General features: G+C 40.6%; 1 protein-coding gene across 1 annotated transcript in view; it reads left to right on the top strand.

The window, feature by feature from the left end:
- Window positions 1–22,174, top strand: part of MIPEP (mitochondrial intermediate peptidase) — a 67,857-nt gene extending 45,683 nt beyond the window's left edge. Inside the window, exons 17-19 of the mRNA XM_056858325.1 lie at window positions 12,802–12,923; window positions 15,362–15,435; window positions 22,056–22,174. Coding sequence (XP_056714303.1) covers window positions 12,802–12,923; window positions 15,362–15,435; window positions 22,056–22,153 — 294 coding nt within the window. The 3' untranslated portion in view covers window positions 22,154–22,174. The remainder of the gene's footprint in view (window positions 1–12,801; window positions 12,924–15,361; window positions 15,436–22,055) is intronic.
- Window positions 22,175–22,436: the final 262 nt, after the last annotated feature.

Genomic DNA, 22,436 nt, shown 5'->3' with positions numbered 1-22,436 from the left:
GGGAAGGGAAGGTGATTGTAAGCCCGTTTGAGTCTTCCTTAAGTGATAAAATAATATAAAAACCAACTCCTTCTAAATTTTAGGCACCACAGAAAAGGTTTTTTTCCCCCTACCAGGCTTTTGGTAATATGTAGTTATCTGTTTGCATTTGTTTTTGTTTTGTGTTTATCCTCTTGTTTATGGTCTTGTGTGGCGGCTGCTCATTTGAGGTTTTGTATAATTGAATATTTTATCGTAAGCTAATGTTTACTGATTTTTCTAGTTTTATTGCATTTTTATTGATTTTTTTGTTTGTAAACTACCTCAGCAACTATGTTACAGGGTGGCACAGAAGTGCTTTTAATTAACTAAATTAATGAGAAGCCCATCCCAGATGACAAGCTGCTTTCACAACAGGGGAGGATTTCTTAAGAAGTTAGTGATAACGCCCAGGGTGGGGGTGAGGTAGAAATGGGGGTTGCCGTTCACATGAAAAGGATTCCTCTGGGCATGCGTAAGGCCTTGGCTGAACCTAAATCATGACCACAGCAGTGGTGTGAAGCACAGAAAAAGTCACTTGCGTAACTGCAACAAAATGAAAGGCTGCTATTTCCTTTATCTTCCTAAGCCCTACAGCGCTTGAGTCTACATGCGCGTTTTATACAAGCGCCACCAAGAAAGCTGGGTCTATAATGCATAACTCCTAAATGTTGTTAATGTCATACAGAAGGCTGAAGAGGGTCATTTTAAAATCCAGTGTACTTTGTGGTCAATGTGACTCTTTCATTCAGATTTACAAACATAGGAAATTCAAATGCAGATTTTAGAGTCACTTGTGAAATCCCTTGGTTTTGCAATGCCTGTAACTTGGCTGCCTCTGCCAAAGTGGAAAACCCATTTGTTTATACAGAATGTATACCCTTGGATTAACGTTCAGCTGGGTCATCTTAAAGTACACTGTAAACCAGATTTTAAGAGACTGGCTGTAGGAAGAGGAAAATCAAATGAGTGTGTAACAAACCCTTTGTGGAATTTTCTGTAAATAGTTTGTGGTGGTATTTTATAGGATTGGGTTCATAAATGCAACATTCATTGCAAAACCATAACAAAGGTTGGTGCTTTGAAAACTAGCACAAGAGTCTTTGATTGTGTTTTTTTAAAAATAAAATAAAATAAGTCAGTCCTCTCTAGTCAGAAAAATGGCAGATAATAGTCCCAATCCAGGCAGTCGCATAAAACCCCACTGAAATGCATATATATTACAAATGATTCTCTCCAATAACATCCTAAAGCTCGTATAAATGCTTCATTAGTTCTCACTGCACATTGAAAAGGAGGGACTTTGAAAAGCAATGTGTGATGTAGCAATGAGGAGGCTGCTGTTCACAGGAAAACAACGTTCTTAGAAAAGATAACAAATCTCACTGGATATGTCCCAGCCTTTGGGCATACCTCAAGTAGTTCTTTGGATCTTGGCCAGTAATGCAGATCTTAAATCAACACACACTTATGTATGGTTTGGACCCCAAGATCTTCATGTATGAGTTGAAGGCGTTTCCATTCCCATATGGATCAGTGTGTGTGAGAGAGATTCTTCAGTTTTCCCTGCACGCTGCCCCTCACTATCAACTCTAAAGGACTTCGGGTGCCTTCTTGCGTGGTGTGCAGTGTGGCACAAAAGCCTGCAGCCTGGGGGGAGAATTGCGGAGGACATACAAATACACAGAGCAGAAGTCCAGCATCCTGTTTCACACAGTGGCCAACCAGTTGCCATGGAGAACCAACAACCAGAGCATAGAGGCCAAGACCTTCCGCTGATGCTGCCTCTAGCACTGGTATTCAGAGGTTTGCTGCCTAGGACTAGGGAGGCTTCCTTTAGTCACCATGAGTAGTGGCCATTGATGGACCTATCTTCTATGAATCTGTCTAATCTCCTTTTATATCCATGTACACTAGTGGTGCCCTGACCTTGGATGGTCAAGCTAACCTGATCTTGTCATCTCTCAGAAACTAACCAGGATTGGCCCTGGTTAGTATTTGGATGGGAGACCACCAGGGTTGCTATGCAGAGGCAGGCAATGGCAAACCACCTCTGTATGTCTCTTGGCCTGAAAACCCAATGGGATCACCATGTCTGCTGTGACTTGATGGCAACTTTACACATATAAACACACATAAAGATACGTACACACACTAGTGGCTATCAGTATTTCCTCAAGCAGTGAATTCCACAATTTAATTACTCATTGAGTAAAGAAGTTCTTCCTTTTGACCATCCTAAACCTGTTGCATAAAGTCTAAATTTGTGTGATTTGTTTAAAGAAATATTTACTGGCTCCCTTATGGAGATATTTTAGATAATCAAATAAATTTTGTCTTATAAGATTGTATGCCAGACTCTTTTCAATTTATTTGTTTATTTATTTAAAATGGTATATTCTTCAGTACCTATATAAATATATTCATGGTGAGTTATAGCAATAAAATAAAAAATAATGAACAGTAGAACAACACTTTTACAAGTAAAACAGCAGTCTGGGATAAAGAAATTTCAAATGAACAGATAAAAAAGTTTTCAAAGTATAATCAGATAAAGAAATACACAAAACCACAAAGCAAAACAGCCATGAGCATAAAACAAATTGTTACAGAAGTCACAGAGGATGCAATTTAGCTAAAAGCTTGGGAAAATAATGTTTTTGAATGCCATTAAACGATAGTAGATTTTGAACCAGGCGAATTTGTGTGGGGAGGGAGTTCCGCAATCTTGATTGCACCACTTAGGTTTGTGCACATGCCCAGTTTTGCCTCTCTGTCAGTGGAGATATGCCGAGTAGGACCTGGGAATGATGAGGATAACTGGGAGGTGGGCTGTTACATTAAAACAAATGTGAGCTTTTGGGGTCTGGAGTCTTCATTTGCCTACATGACACTTTTGAAGGTGTTGATAGTGAAGAGTTTCAGAGCCTCTTGAGCTGTGATAACAGGATTGTCTTAGAAACAGTGGATAACATATAAATTAATAATTCTGGGACCAGATGGTACCTCTCCAGAAACACCTAAATGGTTAATTGCATGTTAAATTCCTTTCCTCTTCTCTAGTATAAACTACTGCAAAAATATTTATATTCCTTGTCTTGCTGGATTTATTTATGACTTGGTAATAAAAGCAGAGAAGTGTTATAAACTGAAACCTTAGTCTCTTGTTTCCAAAATCTCAGGAGATCTATTTTGTTTCTTTTTTTGTTTTTACTTTCCTATTCCTGACTTTAGAGTATCTTTTTGCCACATTGTTCTGAAAGATATTATTATCAGGGAGCAGAATATTGAGAAGCATCTTAGACAGTATTCGGTGTGAAATTATTGTAACTAAGATTAGAAACTACAACTATGAATCTTTCAATGTTTGTTCATTAGTATGCGGTTTTGTTGCTGTTGTTGTTTTAGCCCTTCATTTAGATCACCTCTTTATCTTTGCGAATTTTAAGGGCTATAGCTAAAAATCTAGCACAATTCAATATAAACTCAGGGTTTGTCTCAAATAATAGTTTCTGGCTTATTTTGGCATCGGTAATTCCATGCCATCGCTTTATTATTGGAGAAATAAGCTTCTTTCTACTTGCTTCATAAAACTTACAGTACAATATGATATAGTCCATCGACTCGATCCTCCCTGATCCACAGGGACAAAACCGCTCTTCCAATGGTACCTTTTTATACCGGCCTTCAGTTATGGCTGAGGGGAAAGTATTACATCTTGCCGTTGTATATGCCCTACGGTGTGATGGGACCTCTAAGAGTGAAAGATATAATACTGGGACGGCTATATAGTTTGTTGTCAGGTGAGCCCAATATTTAGGAACACATGCAATGTCATTCTGCCTTTCTATATCATACAGCCTTTGCTTAACAATGTCTCTGGCCAAGTATGGGTTTTAGGTATAGAGCCAGTGTAATTTCTGGCTAATAGTTCTCTTATCTTGAGGCTGTTGTTATACATTTTTCTTTCTGTTTCATTTTTACATTTATATTTGTTTCGCGTAAGTTTTTAGAAAGAAAGCCAGCGTGATGGAGTGGTTTAGAGCGGCAGGACTCTAATATGGAGAACCGGGTTCAATTCCCCGCTCCTCCACATGAAGCCTTCTGAGTGACCTTCGGCCAGTCACAGTTCTCTCAGAACTCTCTAAGCCCACGTGGAGGCAGGCAATGGCCAACCATCTCTGAATGTCTCTTGCCTTGAAAACCCTATGGGGTCACCGTATGTCGGCTGCAATTTGACGGCACACACATGTTTTTAGAAAAAGTCACTTCATTTGAAAGAAACCTTGAAAACTGTAAAGGAAAAATTGATGCATCTGTCAAATCATCTAGTCCCATTTATGCCCCTCTTAGCCCCTCTCCCCACAAGCAAAGATCTGACTTTGATGTTTCCATCTAAGAGGAGGAGGGAGCATCTTCCTAAAAATTATTTAGCTAGCCTCAGCTCCAACTCCTTGTGAAACTATTATTCAAGTGATCAGCTTGATGTTTCCTCAGCTCCTCCCAGCAAGAGGGCAAAGGTGCCCTATCTCAGGTTCTTTGACAAGATTATAAGGGTTGGTTAACCCAGACAAAGGCAAGCCCCCCCCTCAGTTGGTCAACAAACCCAGGAGGTTTGGAAAGTCTGAATGTCCCTTTAGCTAAAGCTGCAGTGGCAATCCTGATCCCAAACCTGGTTCTTTCAGCCAAGGACAATAGTCTTCTACTGATTCTAGTGATAGGAAGAGTAAGGCAGCCCTATATAAATATTTTGAGGCGTGAGGCATTGGTCTGAGTCAGGATTAGATCACTCTACCCCTACTCAGAATCTACCCATCAGTAGTATCCATCTTTGATATCGGATTTCGGCGTGGTATTAGAAAAGGGCACCTAGGAATGCCCCTAGGATCTCTCCTTGTACTCTTCTTTCCCTATTACAAGTTCTGATAGCATTAGGTTGGAGAATATTTGGGATCCTGCACTGCTCAGGTACAAGCTGGGATATATTGAGAGTAGTCTCTATGGCCTTTTATGCATGGGTTGGATCTCCCTAGTTGGACCTGGGTTCATTGCACATTAATGTAATCCGATTTTGGGGGAAACTGTATGCATTGGCTTGAATGATCAGGGACGAAACTGTGTGCTAATTGAGCCATGAATACAGAAAAGCAGTCTCCCAAGCTCAAATCAAGTTCCACCCCTTTAAATCCTGCTCTGTAATTTGGTTTACTTCACAGTGCTCGTCGTGAGAGAAGATTTCCTTCCCCCCAAACCCAACTGCCGCATAAAAAAGCATTTTAAGAACAAAAAACAAAAAATGGAGCAATCTGAAAGAAGGGCGGGGGGAGAAATCCAACCCTCGTTTTTAAAAAGCCTTTCTTTTGCTCAGAAAGAGCTCCAAGGTAGCAGAAAGCACTTGAATCCCTGCCTCTTTACATGCTGCTTCGTGATTGGCTGTGAGAGAAGCCAGTCTTCTGTCTTTCCCCCTGCTTAGTCATCTGCACGCTGCTTTGAGCTGGGCTGAGCTCAGGGGAGAGGGAAAAGTCAGATTAACAGAGGAATGGGAAGACCCGGGTAGGTTTTGTGTCGAAACAGCATTGAGCTACCAAGAAATGGGATATCGTACATACTGAAAAGTTAGAGCCTGGCTGAAACAGGGAATAAAGGAGGTTACAGCGACCATTCATAAATGACCTGTCTCTCTCACACACATCCCTGCTTGAAAGAGACTGAATTGGAGCAGGACACTGTATTACCAGGGCGAGGCTTTTACCAGTCTGTATTACCAGACTGCTCTTCTTTTCAGGCAGAAATCATGTGATTAAAATATTCCATGTTATCCTCTCTTCTGGGTTATAAAATTGTTCAGGTCATTAATACACATAGAAGCTTTTGAATTTTAAATTTAATCAGCGTTAGTATTTCAAGCATCTATAAAACATCGACCAACAGGGGGCCAGAAGATATTGCAGTAATCCAAATACACTTCAGCGTGGGAGGGACTTACATGCCCCCACGCAAGCATCAGAAGCAACAAAATCGCCTAGCATGTGGTGCCTGATGGAATATTGCGCAGGACTGGCTTGTGTTCGGAAACCAAGCACAGTTTCTGTTTGGGTGGCTCGGTGGATGGATTTTGCTTCACTTTCAAGGTCTAGCAGATTGCTATCTTTGGGTTGGGAAGGACTCCTTTCCAAGCAACCCTGGCTTGTATCATTTATTTACTTGACTTCCTTTTATCACATGGTTCACCTGCCCGAGGCATGTATTGCTGGTGTGATTCATCTTGTTCGTTCATGTTTTCAGTCATATATCATACACGAATGCATTAGGCTGTTGGGTGGGGAATTTTGGACTAAATCATCCTTTGCACCAACATAACTGTGGATTTTTCCTGGATTTTTGTATTGAATCAGTTTATACTGGTGACAGATTGTGCGGGTTTTTAATGTTTTATGGTCCCCTGCACACTTACAGAGCCAGCTTACTTTAGCCTAACCCTATAAGCTGAACCAGCTCACATGTCTGTTAGCATAGCAAAGCGAAGCGTGGTGTTAGGCTGGCTTTGCAATGTAGTTAAGCTGCTGTTGCAGATAGATATGACAATGCACAGATGCTTACTGGCGGTATACCAGTTGCTTAATGAAACAGTGTACGAAAAAATTATGCATCAAAACACTTTTATATGCTATTTTAAAAAAAACCTTATGGAACAATTATAAAGAACAATGTGGACAGCAATAACTTTATAAAGTTATAAAGAGCAATTAGGTTAAAACATCTCTTTGAAGAAATTGCGCTTTGTATTATAAATATTATACATTTTAATTCCCAGGAATACCTAGAAAGGGTGTGATGGAAGGTACTTTTATGGATGAACATCAGTGGGGACTAATTGTGTTGGGATAAATGATTGCTAATGAGAGCCAGCGTAGTGTAGTGGTTAAGAGCAGTGGTTTGGAGCGGTGGACTCTGATCTGGAGAAGTGGGTTTGATTCCCCACTCCTCCACATGAGCGGCGGATGTTAATCTCGTGAACTGGATTTGTATTTCCCACTCCTACACATGAAGCCAGTTGGGTGACCTTGAGCTAGTCACACTCTCTCAGCCCCACCTACCTCACAGGGTGTCTGTTGTGGGGAAGGGAAGGTGATTGTAAGCTGATTTGATTCTTCCTTAAGTGGTAGAGAAAGTTGGCATATAAAAACCAACTCTTCTTATGATTTATAAGCTGTTCACAGGCCAAACAAACCTATTTGTGTACAAACAGAGTCTGATTAAGGTTGAAGGCCCATTCTTGAACACTTTGGAGGATGTTCCTTTGAAATCAATGAGATATGCTTCAGCATATAATGCTGTCAATTTTAAATACATTTTAAATAATCTGGCGCTGCATTTATTTTCATTCTACCCAATGCAGTAATTTTGTATAGCTCAGAGAATTACCAATATAATCTGGATGAATAAAGTTTGTCATATTGCCTCTATCTATATTTTCTTTCAATAATTTATTTTGGAACTCTTAAGATTGCAGAGAGCTCCTTCTTTTTCAGAAACAAGCATCAGATGAGTTAATTTTCACAGTTCTTAGAACACCTTTTTACACTTTTCTGATGTAGTTGAGGACAGGACAGCCACCAGTGCTTTATCAAATTCAGATGTAAGAACTTGTCATATTGGGCATAGGGCTGTACTTCATATTCTGCTGTTACGATTTTGGGGTTATACTGTATGTTCAGGGATATTTCTTTGGAGAAAACACCCTTAATTACTAGATTGCTCACCCCTTTTTGTTCCCGTTTGCTTCCTTTGTTTTCCACTTATCCACAGCTGCTCTGGCGCTACTCCCCCACCCTTTCTCATTACCACATCTTCCTTGGATGAGTTTCACAATCAGTTGCAGTCTAACAGGGATCACCTAGAGAATATGATGACATCCTGATTCTGATTTGGCTATGCAGCAACGAGTGCCTTCAGTGAAGCCAATTTAGAATAAGAGCAATGCTTCCTCCATAGGCAAATGCTTTGCGACATTTTTGAAGCAATCTCTAATTCTATGCACACGCACACCACATTTTGTGGTGAAGGACAAGCCTCTGCTTAAAAACCTCCAGGGAAAGAGCGCTTACCACCTCCTGAGGAAGCCCGTTCCACTGAGGAACCGCTCTTAACTGTTTGAACATTCTCCCTAATGTCTCGACGGAAACTCTTTTGATTTAATTTCAACTCATTGGTTCTGGTCCGACCTTCTGGGGCAACAGAAAACAACTCGGCACCATCCTCCATATGACAGTCCTTCAAGTACTTGAAGATGGTTTGTGTTAAATTCCATGAAACTGAATAGTTTCCCTTGAAAATCTTTCTCATTTTAAAAATGGTGGATCAGAAGGTGATCCAGCGCTCTCTAACGTTTTGCTTAATAAGCCCATCAGGATTTGATTCACTCAGACTGCATTGATTAATTTTGTAGATCAGTCATACACCTTTGTTTCTGTCTGCTGTGCAGGCAGGAACATGACCTGTAGATGCCATGTTACAACCCCTGGGCTACGGTAGAGAATGTAGCCATGTTTAATAAACTCCTGGAATGTTTTCGTACAGCTTTTTCAAGCCTTATTACATATCAGTACAAGATCAGATGGTGTCATTCAAGATTTCCATCCACTAGCTTGCTGCTTAGAAACCTGACCTCGTAGCAAGGTGGATTTTGTGGATGATGCCTGGGGATTTTCCCAAAAGGGAAATGTGTAACATTAGAAGGATGTTTTATTGTAAAAATTAGACCCTTCAGTAATAAGATTTTGAAACTAATTGTCTATACCCCTTAAATAGTTTAATCACAGGCACCGTTTTAAGTTGAAAAAAATGACTGCTGCATATTCAATTAATACACCACTATTTGATATCTGCTTGTCTTTTAATTGTGGTTCAGAATATGGCATCTTCATGTTCTTTTGGAATGGGCTTCTCATCTGTTCTCTGCACTGAGATACAAACACATATTTTCCTTTTTTCTTAAGGGCAGCATTTTGGAATGGCTCACAGGAGCAACATGTATGTCTTGCAGAGAGCAAACACATAACGTTTAAATAGTGTCGTACATTTTTTAATATTGATGCCTGAGCTTCCTAAATGTCTGTGGAATAGTGAGAACTTCGAGATTAAACTGAAAACATTGTTTTTGCCAAGGAACTGGAAACAGTTTTGAGGTTTAGGAGGTCGTTGCTAGAGGCTAGTGGATTTAAAATATGTTGTTGTTCTTAGTGTTTGGTAGTATGGAAGTCTGGCCAGAAGGGAGAGAAGAAAATACCACCAAGTCCTATACACAGTTTTTTGGACAGCAGTTTACTGATTTCAGATAAGCTTCCTTCAGAGTAATTATCTTTGGGATTGTGGTTTAAACTTTAATATTTGGAAATAATCAGTTGAAGTAAAAAGGGCTTGTTTAGGGGTTTCTGGCAAACTTGGGGTTCTTCTTCTAAACGTATACTGTCTTCTGGGATCCCCTGTCCTCCCACCCACACACCCATCTTCCTGCCATTGTAACCCACTTTCTGTATTATGGTATGTTATCCCTTACACATTTTTGTTTGTTTGCTTCCCCCCCCCCCCATTCTGTAATACTAGTCCTATGACATTGGTTATTGGATCTCTTATGCTGTCTGGTTGAATTGTTTTCTATATTTTGTAATCTGTCTTGATTTTCGGTGAGTTAGGCAGGCCATAGGCGAAGTTAAAACAATTAATAAATATAGGACTTCAGGCTCTTTATTAGTCCCAGTGGGGCCGGGGTGGGGGGAATGTGTAGAGCTTTCTGAAAATAGGAAAAGCATCAGTACACTGTCATGCTTTTGTAAGCAAGTCTGTTTCAAATGCATCAGGATTCTGAGCATGTGAAGAATAGTTCTGTTATTGGAAGGGCTGTAGCCTTTTCAAGGTGTCACTTCAACTCGTCAGACAATACTATAGACTACTGCTTATCCTGGTCTCCTAAGACATTTTAAATGTGCTTTGTTCAGTAGCTTACATTGAAAGAACAAGCGGAAAAAATTCAGCATAAATGTTTTTGCCAAAAGCCTTCTTTCTCTGTACGAGGAATAAATCTGACATGAAATTAATTTTTAAATTCAAATTCCAGTTTAGAAGAGGCATTAGGATACAGTTGAAGTTTGGTAATAATTCTGTACTTAATTTAAAAGGCCTTCTTTTACTTATGAGACTTTTTTAAATGTAGCTATAGCCTGCGAACAATTATAGGAAGAATCTAGTTGCTTAGTGGCACAGCACAGAAAGTATTTTATGTGCTAGGAAAAAATGGAACCCCTTGCTCTAGAAGTTATTTGAGTGATACTGTTTAGTTCCAGTGTCCTGCTGAGTTCACCTAAGGGACAGGTTTTTAGATTTGGGTTCTGTTTTAACCAAAAAACAAAGGTCCGGATAAATTGGCCAGTAATAGCCATCGATTTGTAAGGAGAAATCAAGTCTTGGCGAAGGATGAAGGCAAAGAAATACAATGACTACTATATTTTCAACTAGTTTTAAGATTTAAAAAAGTACACTCACACACAGCAAGAGGCGTAATAAGTGAGCTGACTGAATTTGAAAAGGTGATAATGCAGCAAAAAAGAACATTTATTAGGACAGATTTTTAAGTTATTACTTCAATTTGACACAGAAACAGAGAAGTTAAAATATGTTTGGTTAGATGGATGCAAAATTTTAAGGAAGAACTATCTCTCCAGTAATGGGAAACCTTATGGACAAAAGATATAAAATTTGCAGCTAGTCAAACATTAAGAGAAAAGTGGTATCAGATGTTTTATGGGTTGTATATTACTCCAAAGGGTTGTATATTGCTCCAAAGAAGATGGACAAGAACTATAAAGGGAAATGTTGGAAATGTAAAGAGGTAGACGGCACTCTTTATCCTATGGGGTGGACGTGCTAAAAGAAAAAAAAATTGGACAGAAATACATGCCGAAATCTAGAAAACTTTAAAAATTAAATTTACTATAGAAGCCAAAAGCATGCTATTGGGCATTGTGCCCCAAAATAATTCCAAAATTTTTGGAAGAATTGTTTAGATATACGATAATGGTTGCCAGAGTTACATTTGCAACAAAATGGAAAGTAGAAGAGTGTGCATGCTGGGAGGACTGAGAAAGTACACTAGCTGAATATGCAGTAATGGCAAAATTAGCAAACTGTGTGAATAACAGACCAATCAAAGAATTTCAGGACAAAAGGAAAGCATACTACTTATATTATTCTTAAAAAAACAGGGAACAAAGAAAGAGGTTGTTGAAATGATATATATGAATTATTAATAATCCTTTTGATATATTGTATTGAAAAGGTGTTAAAGGGGGAAACATTTAAATATATCATAGATAGTTGATAAAATATGTGAACTCAATTTTCAAAAGTTATAATCAGATATATAATATTAATGACCACTATTTTGTTTCATCACAATTCGTCTTATAAAATTGTCTAGGTTATCTTATGGTTTATGCTAATATTTACTATTATGATAATCACCATTACTTTATCATTGTTGCTATCATCATTTAATGTTTACTGTTTATTATAATCATTGTGTATTATATTATATGTATACTTTCTCTTCTCTTTTTCTTTTGATGTAATTGTTATGATATGGTTTCTCTTTTTTCTTTTTTTTCTGTTCTATTTATATTTATAAAAAATAAAATCTTAATTTAAAAAATTGTAATGGAAGCGCTGATTAACAAGAAAATCCAATAGAAGGAATGTATATGTGGAAAGAGCTTGTACTGAGGTCCCAAACTCTATACTGAAGAGACTCTCCTCAAAGTTAGACAATGTCCAACACATTTTAAGAGCAATCTTAAAAAAAAAATTGGGCTCCTTTCTGTTGCTCTGATGCGTCTTGATAATTACCAGGAAGCCATGTAGAGCCATTCCAATCTGCAATCATTATTAGTGAAAGAGAGCACCAGAACTTTTATGCAGGCTCTCAGATTGTGATTTCCTTGTTTCTACTTCAGATTAAGTGGAAATTTAACAATCTCATGGCCGTTTAAAACACAGCCCCTCCCCATAGTGTTTAACTGTACTACTTCAGAGCAAAGGTGTGGTAACTTTCATCCCAATAGTACTTCCATATTACAGGCACAAATCCCACTTGCCCTCAATTCAAATTTCATATTTCTGGGAGGCCAGTTTAAACTCAAAACATAAACTCATCTGCACCCTGACAATGGATGAACAAATCATAGTAGAATTTACAGAGAGTGGTTATCTGTTATAAATATACAAACAAACCTGTGAAGAGTAGAATGCTGTGTATCTCTTCTCCCTCTGAGCTTATACTTGGCATGTGAGAAGCCGTTCTTTTAAAAAGTAGCAGGGACGTGTCTCTATGTAATCGTGGTTTTGGCAGATAAGTCACCAGCTTACATTTTCCAGGTGCAACACTACAGGTGCCCATATGGGAAATAGAATGCAGAGGCACTTGTAACATGTAAACTGTGGTTTTCCTTTAATCCCTCAAAAGCAACAATATAGATAATCACGATAAACACCTGTGTTACCTGCCAGTCAGTCTTCAGTTCATTTTTAAACTCTTCCCCAGTTGAGCAGATTCCTAGAGTTGACATCGTTCAAGGCATTGCCATTTCGTTGACAAGCTAGTTCAGAGTGCTTTGAAGAATACATTACCGTATTTGAAAGCTAGTATTGTATAAACTGTTGCTCTGGTTACAAAATATTGTGAAGAATGCTAAGGACACATGGTCTGTTTGTTTGTTTTCCCCCCTTCAGGCTTGGCAGCTCAGATTCAGCCATCTTGTGGGTTATGGCGCCAAGTATTATTCCTATCTCATGTCTCGGGCGGTAGCATCCATGGTATGGAGACAGTGTTTTGTGCAGGATCCCTTTAACAGGTACAAACATAAAAAGCAAGATATTGTGCAATTTTTTAAAAAAAATAATATCCTGTGAAGCTTTCTTGCCCCATCTTTCACCCATGATAGCATTTTCTTCAAATGAGAGGTAAAACATAACAAAACAGCAACCCTTAACAGTGTGTAGTTTCAAAGAGGGTGGAAGGGTAGGAGTGGTTCATTTGGTAAAGGCCCAAATGCATTCTTTCTCCACTTTAGTACCTGCGTAAATGAGGAGGTGAGATTCAGAAAATGGCAGCCTTGGGCCCCAGAGGGCGATTGCCTGCAGGGGCCTTCCAATAGTCATCTCTGCTGAGTCATGAGTGGGGCAGGGTGGTGGAAGGACCGCAGTGTCTTCAGTGCGCGGTGGTTGGGTTGACTTCAGTGTGTGCCATCTCTTTACTTGCTGTGAGCAGAGGCTGAGCTTGTACTGGTTGTCGTCTTGAAATACCTGAAGTGGGATGGGAAGCAGGGGTGGTGGGGAGCTCTGGAGTAGCAGGGCAATGGTGGGACCAGAGATAGAACTTCTCTCTGCTTCAGTGTCACTGATTCAAAATCGCTGATTGCTTATTGCTTCCCAGTGGTGGAAAGCGCTGTAAAGTCTCAGCCAATTTATGGTGACCCTGTAGGGTTTTCAGGGCAAGAGACGAACAGAGGTGGTTTTTGCCATTGCCTGCTTCTGCATAGCAACCTTGGATTTCCTTAGTGGTCTCCCATCCAAGTGCTAACCAGGGCCAACCTTGCTTAGCTTCGGAGATCTGACGAGATCAGGCTCAGTTGGGCCATCCAGCTCGGGGCATTGCTTCCTACTAGAGTGTTCCTCCCCTCTGCAAACACAAGGGCTTGTTGCAAGCCTGACAGATTGCTTTTAGAATAGGCTTTTTATGAGTTCTGTAGTTGGCTAGCTTCACCCTCTACCGCAATGATGTGACCACAAAAGTTGCACCTGACGAAAAGGCCCCACTGCAGCAAATTGTTGACCTCACTGGGGAGTATCTGGAGCGGGGCTGGCAACCTCCTGGCCTGCGGTGACTTGCGCCTATGTAGAGAGAACCTGCTTTGCTTGGGTTTTTTTTTTTTTTTAAATGCTACAGTGTTTTCCTAAGGATCCCAAGTTACATTTTTATACTGTTGTCTTATACACCTTTAATTGTCCCACTCAGCTTGCCAGGTCATTATTTTAATTATTATGCTGCCATTCTGATTTTTTTTAAAAATAAGTATTGTAAATATTGTTGTGGATATGTTGTTGATTAAATACGTTGATAGAGTACAGTACTGTGAGAGAGTCTGTCAATGTGGTTCTGGCCAAATAGACACTCTTCAGCATTCCTTGTTTAGCTGTGATTTGCTCAACGAGGCTAGAGACAGATGGCTAAAGCCTTTTATTCGGGAATCTGTCTCTAAACTGGATAATCTGAGGGTTCTTTTAGCAGAGGTAGATTTTAATACTACATTGACAGTCGCCAAATTTCTTTCCCAGTCAATTAAGATGAAAAAATTCTAATTTCCTTATGGGTTATTTTTTTCCTTTTTATTATGGTCTCAGTGTGACATTGTTCAGGGTCAAATTGGCCATATGAACAGTATCATTAAAAGTAAAGATTAAATACGTTGCTTAAATCGTTGCGAGAGCAAGGGCATATATGCTTCAGCGCAAATGAATGAAGTAAGGCATCAGGCAGGTAAAGAACTCTGAGGGCAGACGATGGGGCAGTGGGGAGTTCCCTCCCCACGAAGGATTCCTGAAGTGTACATACAAGGGCTGCTTTTCCTGCTACAACAGCTGGGAGGAGGAGGAGGAGAGCCCTTGCCTGACTGCAGCATATGTTGTTTTCCAAACTCTGGAGGCAGAATGGGATTCCCTGACTTTGCCCTTGACATAACGTGGAAAAGGAGACTCTACAGCTGCCTGGATGCCGAACTGCTTACGGCCGTGCAGTTGTAAAGAGGCATGTGTCAATCACGGGCTCCTTTTAATCCTGTTAACTCATCCCAGAATTTGTCTAGGGAAGGAACTGCTGTCCCTTACAAAAGTGAGTAACATCCGTTGACTTGGAACTGGCCCAAGACGTTGCATTCTTTCCTCCACTTGCCTGCTTTAGTGTACAAAAGGGATTGTATCCCGAAATATGTGTTTCATAATTTTGTAAACAATAACATAAGCATGCTGTACCTTTTCTACAAAGCACGAGCAAATTGTATGACGTTTGGGTGTCTTTCGTGGCTTTTTTGTTTCTTTTTGTTTGTTTGGTTTTTTTGCTTTTTGTAAAACCACTGGCAAAGGTGGTTTTCGTCCTTTCGTCCTTAGTTTCCCATTCTGTCAAGCTCAGAATGGGAAACTAAGGACGAAAGCTGGAGGCAGGTCTGCCAGGAAGCTGAACTGGTTGTGTTTGCAGGTGACTCTTAATGATAACCGTACCCATCTCTTCCTTCAGGGCAATGGGTGAACGTTATCGCAGAGAAATGCTGGCACATGGTGGTGGAAAGGAACCCATGCTTATGGTTCAAGGTAATATCAATACCGTCACTGTGTTTTCTTCTGGCTGACTGGGTTTCCCGCACTGCAGTTTTGAACAAAGATTCCTGGCTGTATTTTAACAATATTAAACACGCTCCCTGTTGCATCTTTTTATTTCACATGATATTTACTAAAGGGGTGCGCTCAGATATGAACAATCAGTTCTTAACGATGATTGCAATACCCTCCCCAGAGAGACTTGTTTAGCACATTCTCTGTTATAATCTAGAAGACAAATGCCAAGAGTTTTGTTTAGCCAGGTCTTTGAGTGTGAGGTGTATTCTGCTGCTACGTTGCTCTTTCCCATTATTGCTTTTTAATTGTGCCGGATTTTATTTTTTGGGGGATATTGTCTTGAGTGCATTTAGGGAAGAAAGGCCGAATAGAAATACCTAGATCTGCCCTTATTTTAGATTTCTTATGTTGTGCAAGGAGTTGGATTAGGAGGCCTATGAAACCACTTCCAACTCTGTGATTCTACAAAATGTAAGAAACTCTTGACTAGCAGCCCTTCTGAACAAAACAATAAATGCCACTGGCTGCTTCCAAGTATTGCATTTGAACCCTCCTGCCTCTTGTTTGCACACACTCAGGGTTGCCAACTGGCCTGGAGATAAGTGTTCTTTCCTTTTGATAGAAGCTTAAGGGGGATGTTACTTACCAGGTGATGTTATTAACCTCCACACCACATTAAGCCTCTGTTAAAGATTTTACTGCAAACTTCACTGTACGATTTCCCTTTTAATGCTAATAAAGGCTTTCGTATTCGTTTGTTTGCCTCTGTAAAAGGGACAGGACCTTTTTCTCCAGGTCAGCTGGCAACCAGGCACACACCAGCATTCAGACTCATGACATCTGCTCCCACTTTGTGTGCTGGTGTGCAAGCCCCAGAAGAATGCCGGTGTGTCTGCTTGGCTTCTTTCTGTGTTGTTGCATATGAAAAAAGTACAGGATGCCAAGCGAAATGTCAACTCACCCAAATGTACTGAGATGCTTCACAGACGCAATACCTACAGTTGTTCACACAATCCAAATGTGCTCATCAAATCCAAAGATAGATGTCAATATACATAATGCACATTGCAATACAAATACAATTCACATAGAAGAATCTACTAAGCAAAGTGTGGATTAATGTCCAATGAAACGCTGGTTGCTTCCAGTATAGGCTTCTTCCACATAGAAAAGGTGTTTGCACACCACAGGTCCACTGCACAAACAGAGATCTAGAATCAATGCCCTTTCGTAAAGCCTTCAGTGTGCTGTAAGTCACATAAATGTGTTAATTCATACAATGCAATGCTGGATAGGACAAATTTCCCATTCCCATCTGCCAACTTTGCTAAAGGTTGAGTGTTATGACAGTCACCAGTACTACTATAAACCTAGTCATTACCGCCAGCTCTTTCTCCTTACCTCCCCAAGTGGACAAGTATGCAGGTGCGTATGTGTGGGGCAGGGGGGGAGAGGTGCCATTTGCATTGCAAACTACAATTAAAAAATTGTTCAGGAGGGGAAGTGTCTGTCTGCTTGTTGGGGAAACTGAACATGGAAGCCAGCCCCTTGTTGCTCTTGAATATTTTCATACTCGCAATGTTATTTATTAGCTGTAACCAGATGTTACGGTTACTGAATATTCCCTCAGAGATCACATAGCACTTTGCACGATCAAAGAGCTTTTGTCAACGTTGTTTTAGCCTTTGCTGTAAGCAGCAGCAACACTTTGCAAACTTAGTAGATTGTACTAACGAAGCCAAAACAATTATAAAAGTTTCAAAGGAAGGAGAGGGCAGCCACGGCATTTGCAGCAGCTCCAGTTGCAGATGGTTGAGGGCTGGGGGCAGCCGTTTCCAGAAAGGGTGTGGTTAACCCTTGTGATGTGGAAGGTGTAGGACTTCAAAGGAGGTGAGCTCTGCAGTTGCCCTAGGCTTGGGAGAGACGGAGCTGCAGTTGGAGCCAGGCTAGGCTTATAAAACAAATTCACAGTTTTGAAGACAGCAGCCGTCTTGGTTAGCTCTCCCTTAGAGCTCAGTGCTGGGCCTTCTGCATATAGCATGCTTTAAACATTATCATCCTCGAGGGACCATCTTAGTTGTTGTAGACATTTGAGCCTTTGGGTCTAAGACAGTGGGAATGTTGCCTTGGAGGGTGTGAACTCTTTTGCTTGTTTGTTTTTTTGGTCTGGTGGATGTTGGATTCAATACAACCCCAGTCTGTGCCTTGACAGATATCTCCAGCCCTGTGGTTGCAGAGGAGATTTTATAAATGTGGTTACACTGTGTGTGTTCTTCTCCGCTCCCATTGTTTCTCTGCTGAGACATTGGCAGGACGTTCTCAGAGCATAAATTGCAGGTTCCGGAATGGCTGTAGGGATGAAGCCGAATAACAGAGCTTTGTGTGGTCAGAAGGGGAACTGAGAGTGAGGAGGAAGAGAAGAAGAAGAGTTGGTTTTTATATGCTGACTTTCTCTACCACTTAAAGCAGAACCAAACCGGCTTACAATTACCTTCCCTTCCCCTTCCCACAACAAACACCCTGTGACGTAGGTGGGACTGAGAGAGCTCTAAGAGAGCTGTGACTAGCCCAGGGTCGCCCAGCTGGCTTCATGTGGAGGAGTGGGGAAACTAACCTAGTTCACCAGATTAATCTCTGCCGCTCATGTGGAGGAGTGGGGGAATCAAACCTGGTTCTCCAGATCAGAATCCACCTCTCCAAACAACCGCTCTTAACCACTACACCATGCTGGAGGCACTCTACCGAGATAGAAGAGGTGGTGCTTGATACCCCAGAACCTTTTATCGCCATGTTAGAAATGGCAGTGCCATTTCCACGGCTGGGGTGGTGGTGGCTTTGAACCCGAGGGCCTTCTTCAAAGTCAGTGGCCTCATCGGCTCGCAGTCCCTTTACTGGAATCTGCCACTGTGCAAATGAGGTCTCGGAGTCAAACCAGGCACCCATCTGCGGGCTTCCCGTTCTCCTTAGCCAATCAACTTTGCGTTGCATGTAGGGGATTGGATTTATGCATGTGGGGGATAAAACGTGTATGTGGAAGAAGGGCTTTAGTTCTTAAGTTGCTTCAAGGCAGTGAGCACAAATTAGGATTGGACAACAACTGAGCGGGTGCAGAGAAGAGTGATGAGGATGATCAGGGGCCTGGAGACCAAGCCCTATGAGGAAAGGCTGAGAGAAATGTTTAGTCTGGGCAAGAGGAGGTTGAGGGGGGACATGATTGCTCTCTTTAAGTATTTGAAGGGCTGTTCCTGTTGGCAGCAGAGGATAGGACTCACAATAGTGGGTTTAAATTACAGGCGGAAAGGTACCAGCTGAATATTGGGGGCCGGGGGGACAATTTATATTAAGAGTTGTTCAACAGTGGAATCAGCTACCTAGGGAGGTGGTGAGCTCCCTCTCACTGGCAGCCTTTAAGCAGAGGCTGGACAAGCACTTGTCAGGGACACTCTAGGCTGATCCTGCATTAAGCAAGGGGTTGGACTCGATGGCCGGTATGTGGCTTTGCCAATTCCCTATTTATCGAATTTGACAGTTCCGGCATATAGAAGAGCGTTTTCTATGGCCCGATGTGGTTCCTTCCCTTCGGCGGTTCTGGAGGGCCTTGACAAAAAAGGTACCAATGGCAGAGCGCATCTGTTCGTGTGGTACCGGCAAAGTGGAAACAATCGAACATATCCTGTTGGGGTGTGGGTTCTATAAAGAAATTCGTGGTAAGTATTTACAACCCCTGCTACAGAGACTTTCAGGTCTCTCAGATTGTGAGTTAAGTAACCTGCTTATAGTGGATTCTAATCCTCAGGTTTCTCTTGCATGCACCAGATTCCTGGCTGCAGCTGTTAGGATCCGCAAAGAACTCAAGAAGGAAGAAGATTAATGGGTTCTAGGTTTTCTGGGTCTGTGTGTATGCATTCTGTCTTATAGGGGTTGCTTTTTAGGTATATAGTGCAAAGTATTGTTTTGTATTGACGGCTGTGTATTTTGTGTGTGGAGCTATAATGGTCTCACTTGACTTGACCGCAATAAAGTAAATAAAGCCTGCAATCCTATGCATGTTTAGCAGGGGGTTGAACTCGATGGCCTGTATGGCCCCTTTCAACTCTATGATTCTGTAACATGGAGCGCTGAAAATGTCTCAAAAGAGTATGCCATTTTAATACCAGGATTCAGTCTCTTTTCTAAATATGGTATTTGGTGGTAATAAGCTTTTACACTGCACTAGATTGGCTCTGAGAAAAACTGGCTTACCTGACTTACCTGAGCAAAACCAGCTTGAAAACAAGTATGTTAAGTGATGATCACATATTTCAAAAGGTAATAGTGTGCGTGTGTGTAGTGGTGTTAGGCAATGTGGGCACTGTGTCACGTAGTGGATAGATTGTTAGACTAGAACTGGAAGACCCAGATTAAAACCTCTGATTTGCTGTGAAGCAGCCTGGGTGACCGTGGGAGGGGCTGTGGCTTAGTGGAAGAGCCTCTGCTTTGCACGTGGAAGATCCCAGGTTCAGTCCCTGGCAGCTCCAGTTAAAAGGACCAGACACTTGGTTATATGAAAAACCTCTTGCTGAGACCTCTGGAGAGCTGCTGCCAGTCTGAGTCCTTGACGGACCGATGGGCTGAGTCAGAATAAGGCAGCTTCATGTGTGACTCTCTTTTTAACCCTAGCCTACTTCACAGGGTGGTTGTGATAAAATGGAGGAGGGAAGAACCTGTGCCCTGAGCATCTTGGAGGAGAGGTAGATTAAAAATATAGTGATTAATGTGGTGTTATGATTCTATCATGTTTATGCTACCTATAGCTTTGATAGTATATTTTAGAGTCTACAATAATAACATAAATTTCCATTTGATACTGACAGGATTACTTTGTAATTACTACCTGGAAGCTAATGCATTCAACTGCTCTATGTAAAATCCTATGGTGGGGTTTCCTTTTTTTTTGCACCTTTACAAGTTTTTTTATGTGCCTTATTATGTTATATATTCAACCAGCTGTTTGCTTTTTATGTCACTAAATGGAAAGGTAACAAAAATTCAGAACGCTTATTATGCTACCTTTGATGGTGATAATATTTGATTGCCTTTTAATTCTGTTCTTTTTTAAAAAAAAATGTGTATCATCCATCAGATGTCTAAGAGTGTTCTTGTTGTCACTTGCAAAGCATGTAGTTTAATTAAAACTATGATGCACTGACAAACTACCAAGAAACTCTTCGAGTAACTGTTTCAAATTGCCTCAAGATCTGTACTCTCTCTTCCTAGTTTTTTTTTTTTTTACTTGAGTTTGGCAATTAGTGTACATGCAAAATATCTATTGAAGCCAGTTGGTTCTTGTGGCAGCTTATTAAAGGATGACGTGGAAGATTTCACTTTTCCTGACTGCATCAATTATGTTGTTATTCCCATGGAAACCAAATAGTTCTAGGTGGGTAGGAATATTAAGTGATTGTACTTAAATCTTCTTATGCTAAAGGGGAGCGTAAGGTTATATTTATGTTGGCATCTCCAATAGAGGGGTTCACGTTGAAGAGGAGAAAATCATTTTCCAAAGCAAAACGAAGTTGGACATTTCCTAAATTAAGATTTAAAATGTTATTACCATGAAAAATACACAGTAGTACTTTTTAAAAATCCCAGTAGCATCACTGAAAAATAGAAACCACATACTGTTCTCTATGGAAATGACTCCCACCCTTTTTTACTATGGTGATTTATAAGTCCAAATTCACTTGATATGGTGACCCACTTAAAAAAAAAAGCATGCACAAATCAATAAAGCTGCAAAAATAAAACTGGGACTCACTTTCACATACTTCACAACACACTATTGGGTCACGACCCACACATTGCCCTGTGGGAAGGTATAGTTTCTGTATTTTTTCTAAAAGCAGATGCACAGAATCAATTATCAGTGACAGTGACCAGTGTGTACTTAATAAATTGCCTACTGAGGTTAAGTAGATTGACAACCAGATTAATAGGAATCATGAGCAGTGATTATTTGGACCAGACTGATGGCTTTTGCCAAGTGAAATATAGAAATAAGTCTGCAAATGTTTCACCTTTAACTGTGTCCCGAAAGGCCTCGGTAAAGACTCTGGGATTAGCAAAATGTGAGGAAGGGGGGACTCTGTGCTCCTCAGGGTTGATGCGGCTGTTTACTATGCGCATCAAATCATTACAATGATGAAAATTAGCCTTAAGTTCAGAAGAGTTGTCTGTGTTTCTTCAGAGGGAAAAGACAATGAACATGGTAGCTGTTTCAGCTTTTTTCCTCATCTGGACTGTTAAGTATCATGGCAACAGGGCATGTTTTATTTACTTCTGGGATGTGTTCTATTCCCAGATTAATGAATTTATATTTTTTTCTTAAAGAATGGTGAAGAGGAAATAGAATTTTCTCAAAAGATGAAAGGTTGCTGTAGGTTTTATTTTTGTACTTAGCGGGATAGTGAAGCGCTGACATGATTACCTGGTATTTCTAAATTGACTCCCACATAAACTGATTCCATGCTTCTTGGCAGAGGCGTTTGGTACAAATTAATTTCCTGTTGGCAGCAAAGTCAATGTGTCCTCACCAACTTTTGCATTCTTCTCCTTAGGCATGCTTCAGAAGAGTCCATCAGTTGAAGACTTTGTGGATGCCCTTGTTTCAGACTTGGATCAGGACTTTGAAACATTCTTTATGGATTCTGAATAACACAGAAGAAAATGGACGATTTTTTTTTTGCATATAGTCCAAGTGGTGTACATGGAACTGCTGTAGCTCTCAATGATATCTCTTAAAAGAGTGTTTGTGGAAATGCTTGTGTATAATAAACATCTTATTTGTAGGGGGAAATGTATTTTAATTCCAAGAAGCCATAGTTAGGTTTTGAAATACACGCACTGTGGACAAAAAAGGAGAGGGAAGACGTCTGTAGATTAAGGTGGCCAACTGACTAGGAAGAAATGTCCTGATCTGCTCCTGGGCCTAAAACAGC

Source organism: Euleptes europaea, chromosome 12 (genome assembly GCF_029931775.1).
Source record: "Euleptes europaea isolate rEulEur1 chromosome 12, rEulEur1.hap1, whole genome shotgun sequence".
In the NCBI taxonomy this organism is placed as follows: Eukaryota; Metazoa; Chordata; class Lepidosauria; order Squamata; family Sphaerodactylidae; genus Euleptes; species Euleptes europaea.
Note: the sequence above shows the minus strand (reverse complement) of the source record. Positions and strands in the feature narration are given on the sequence as shown.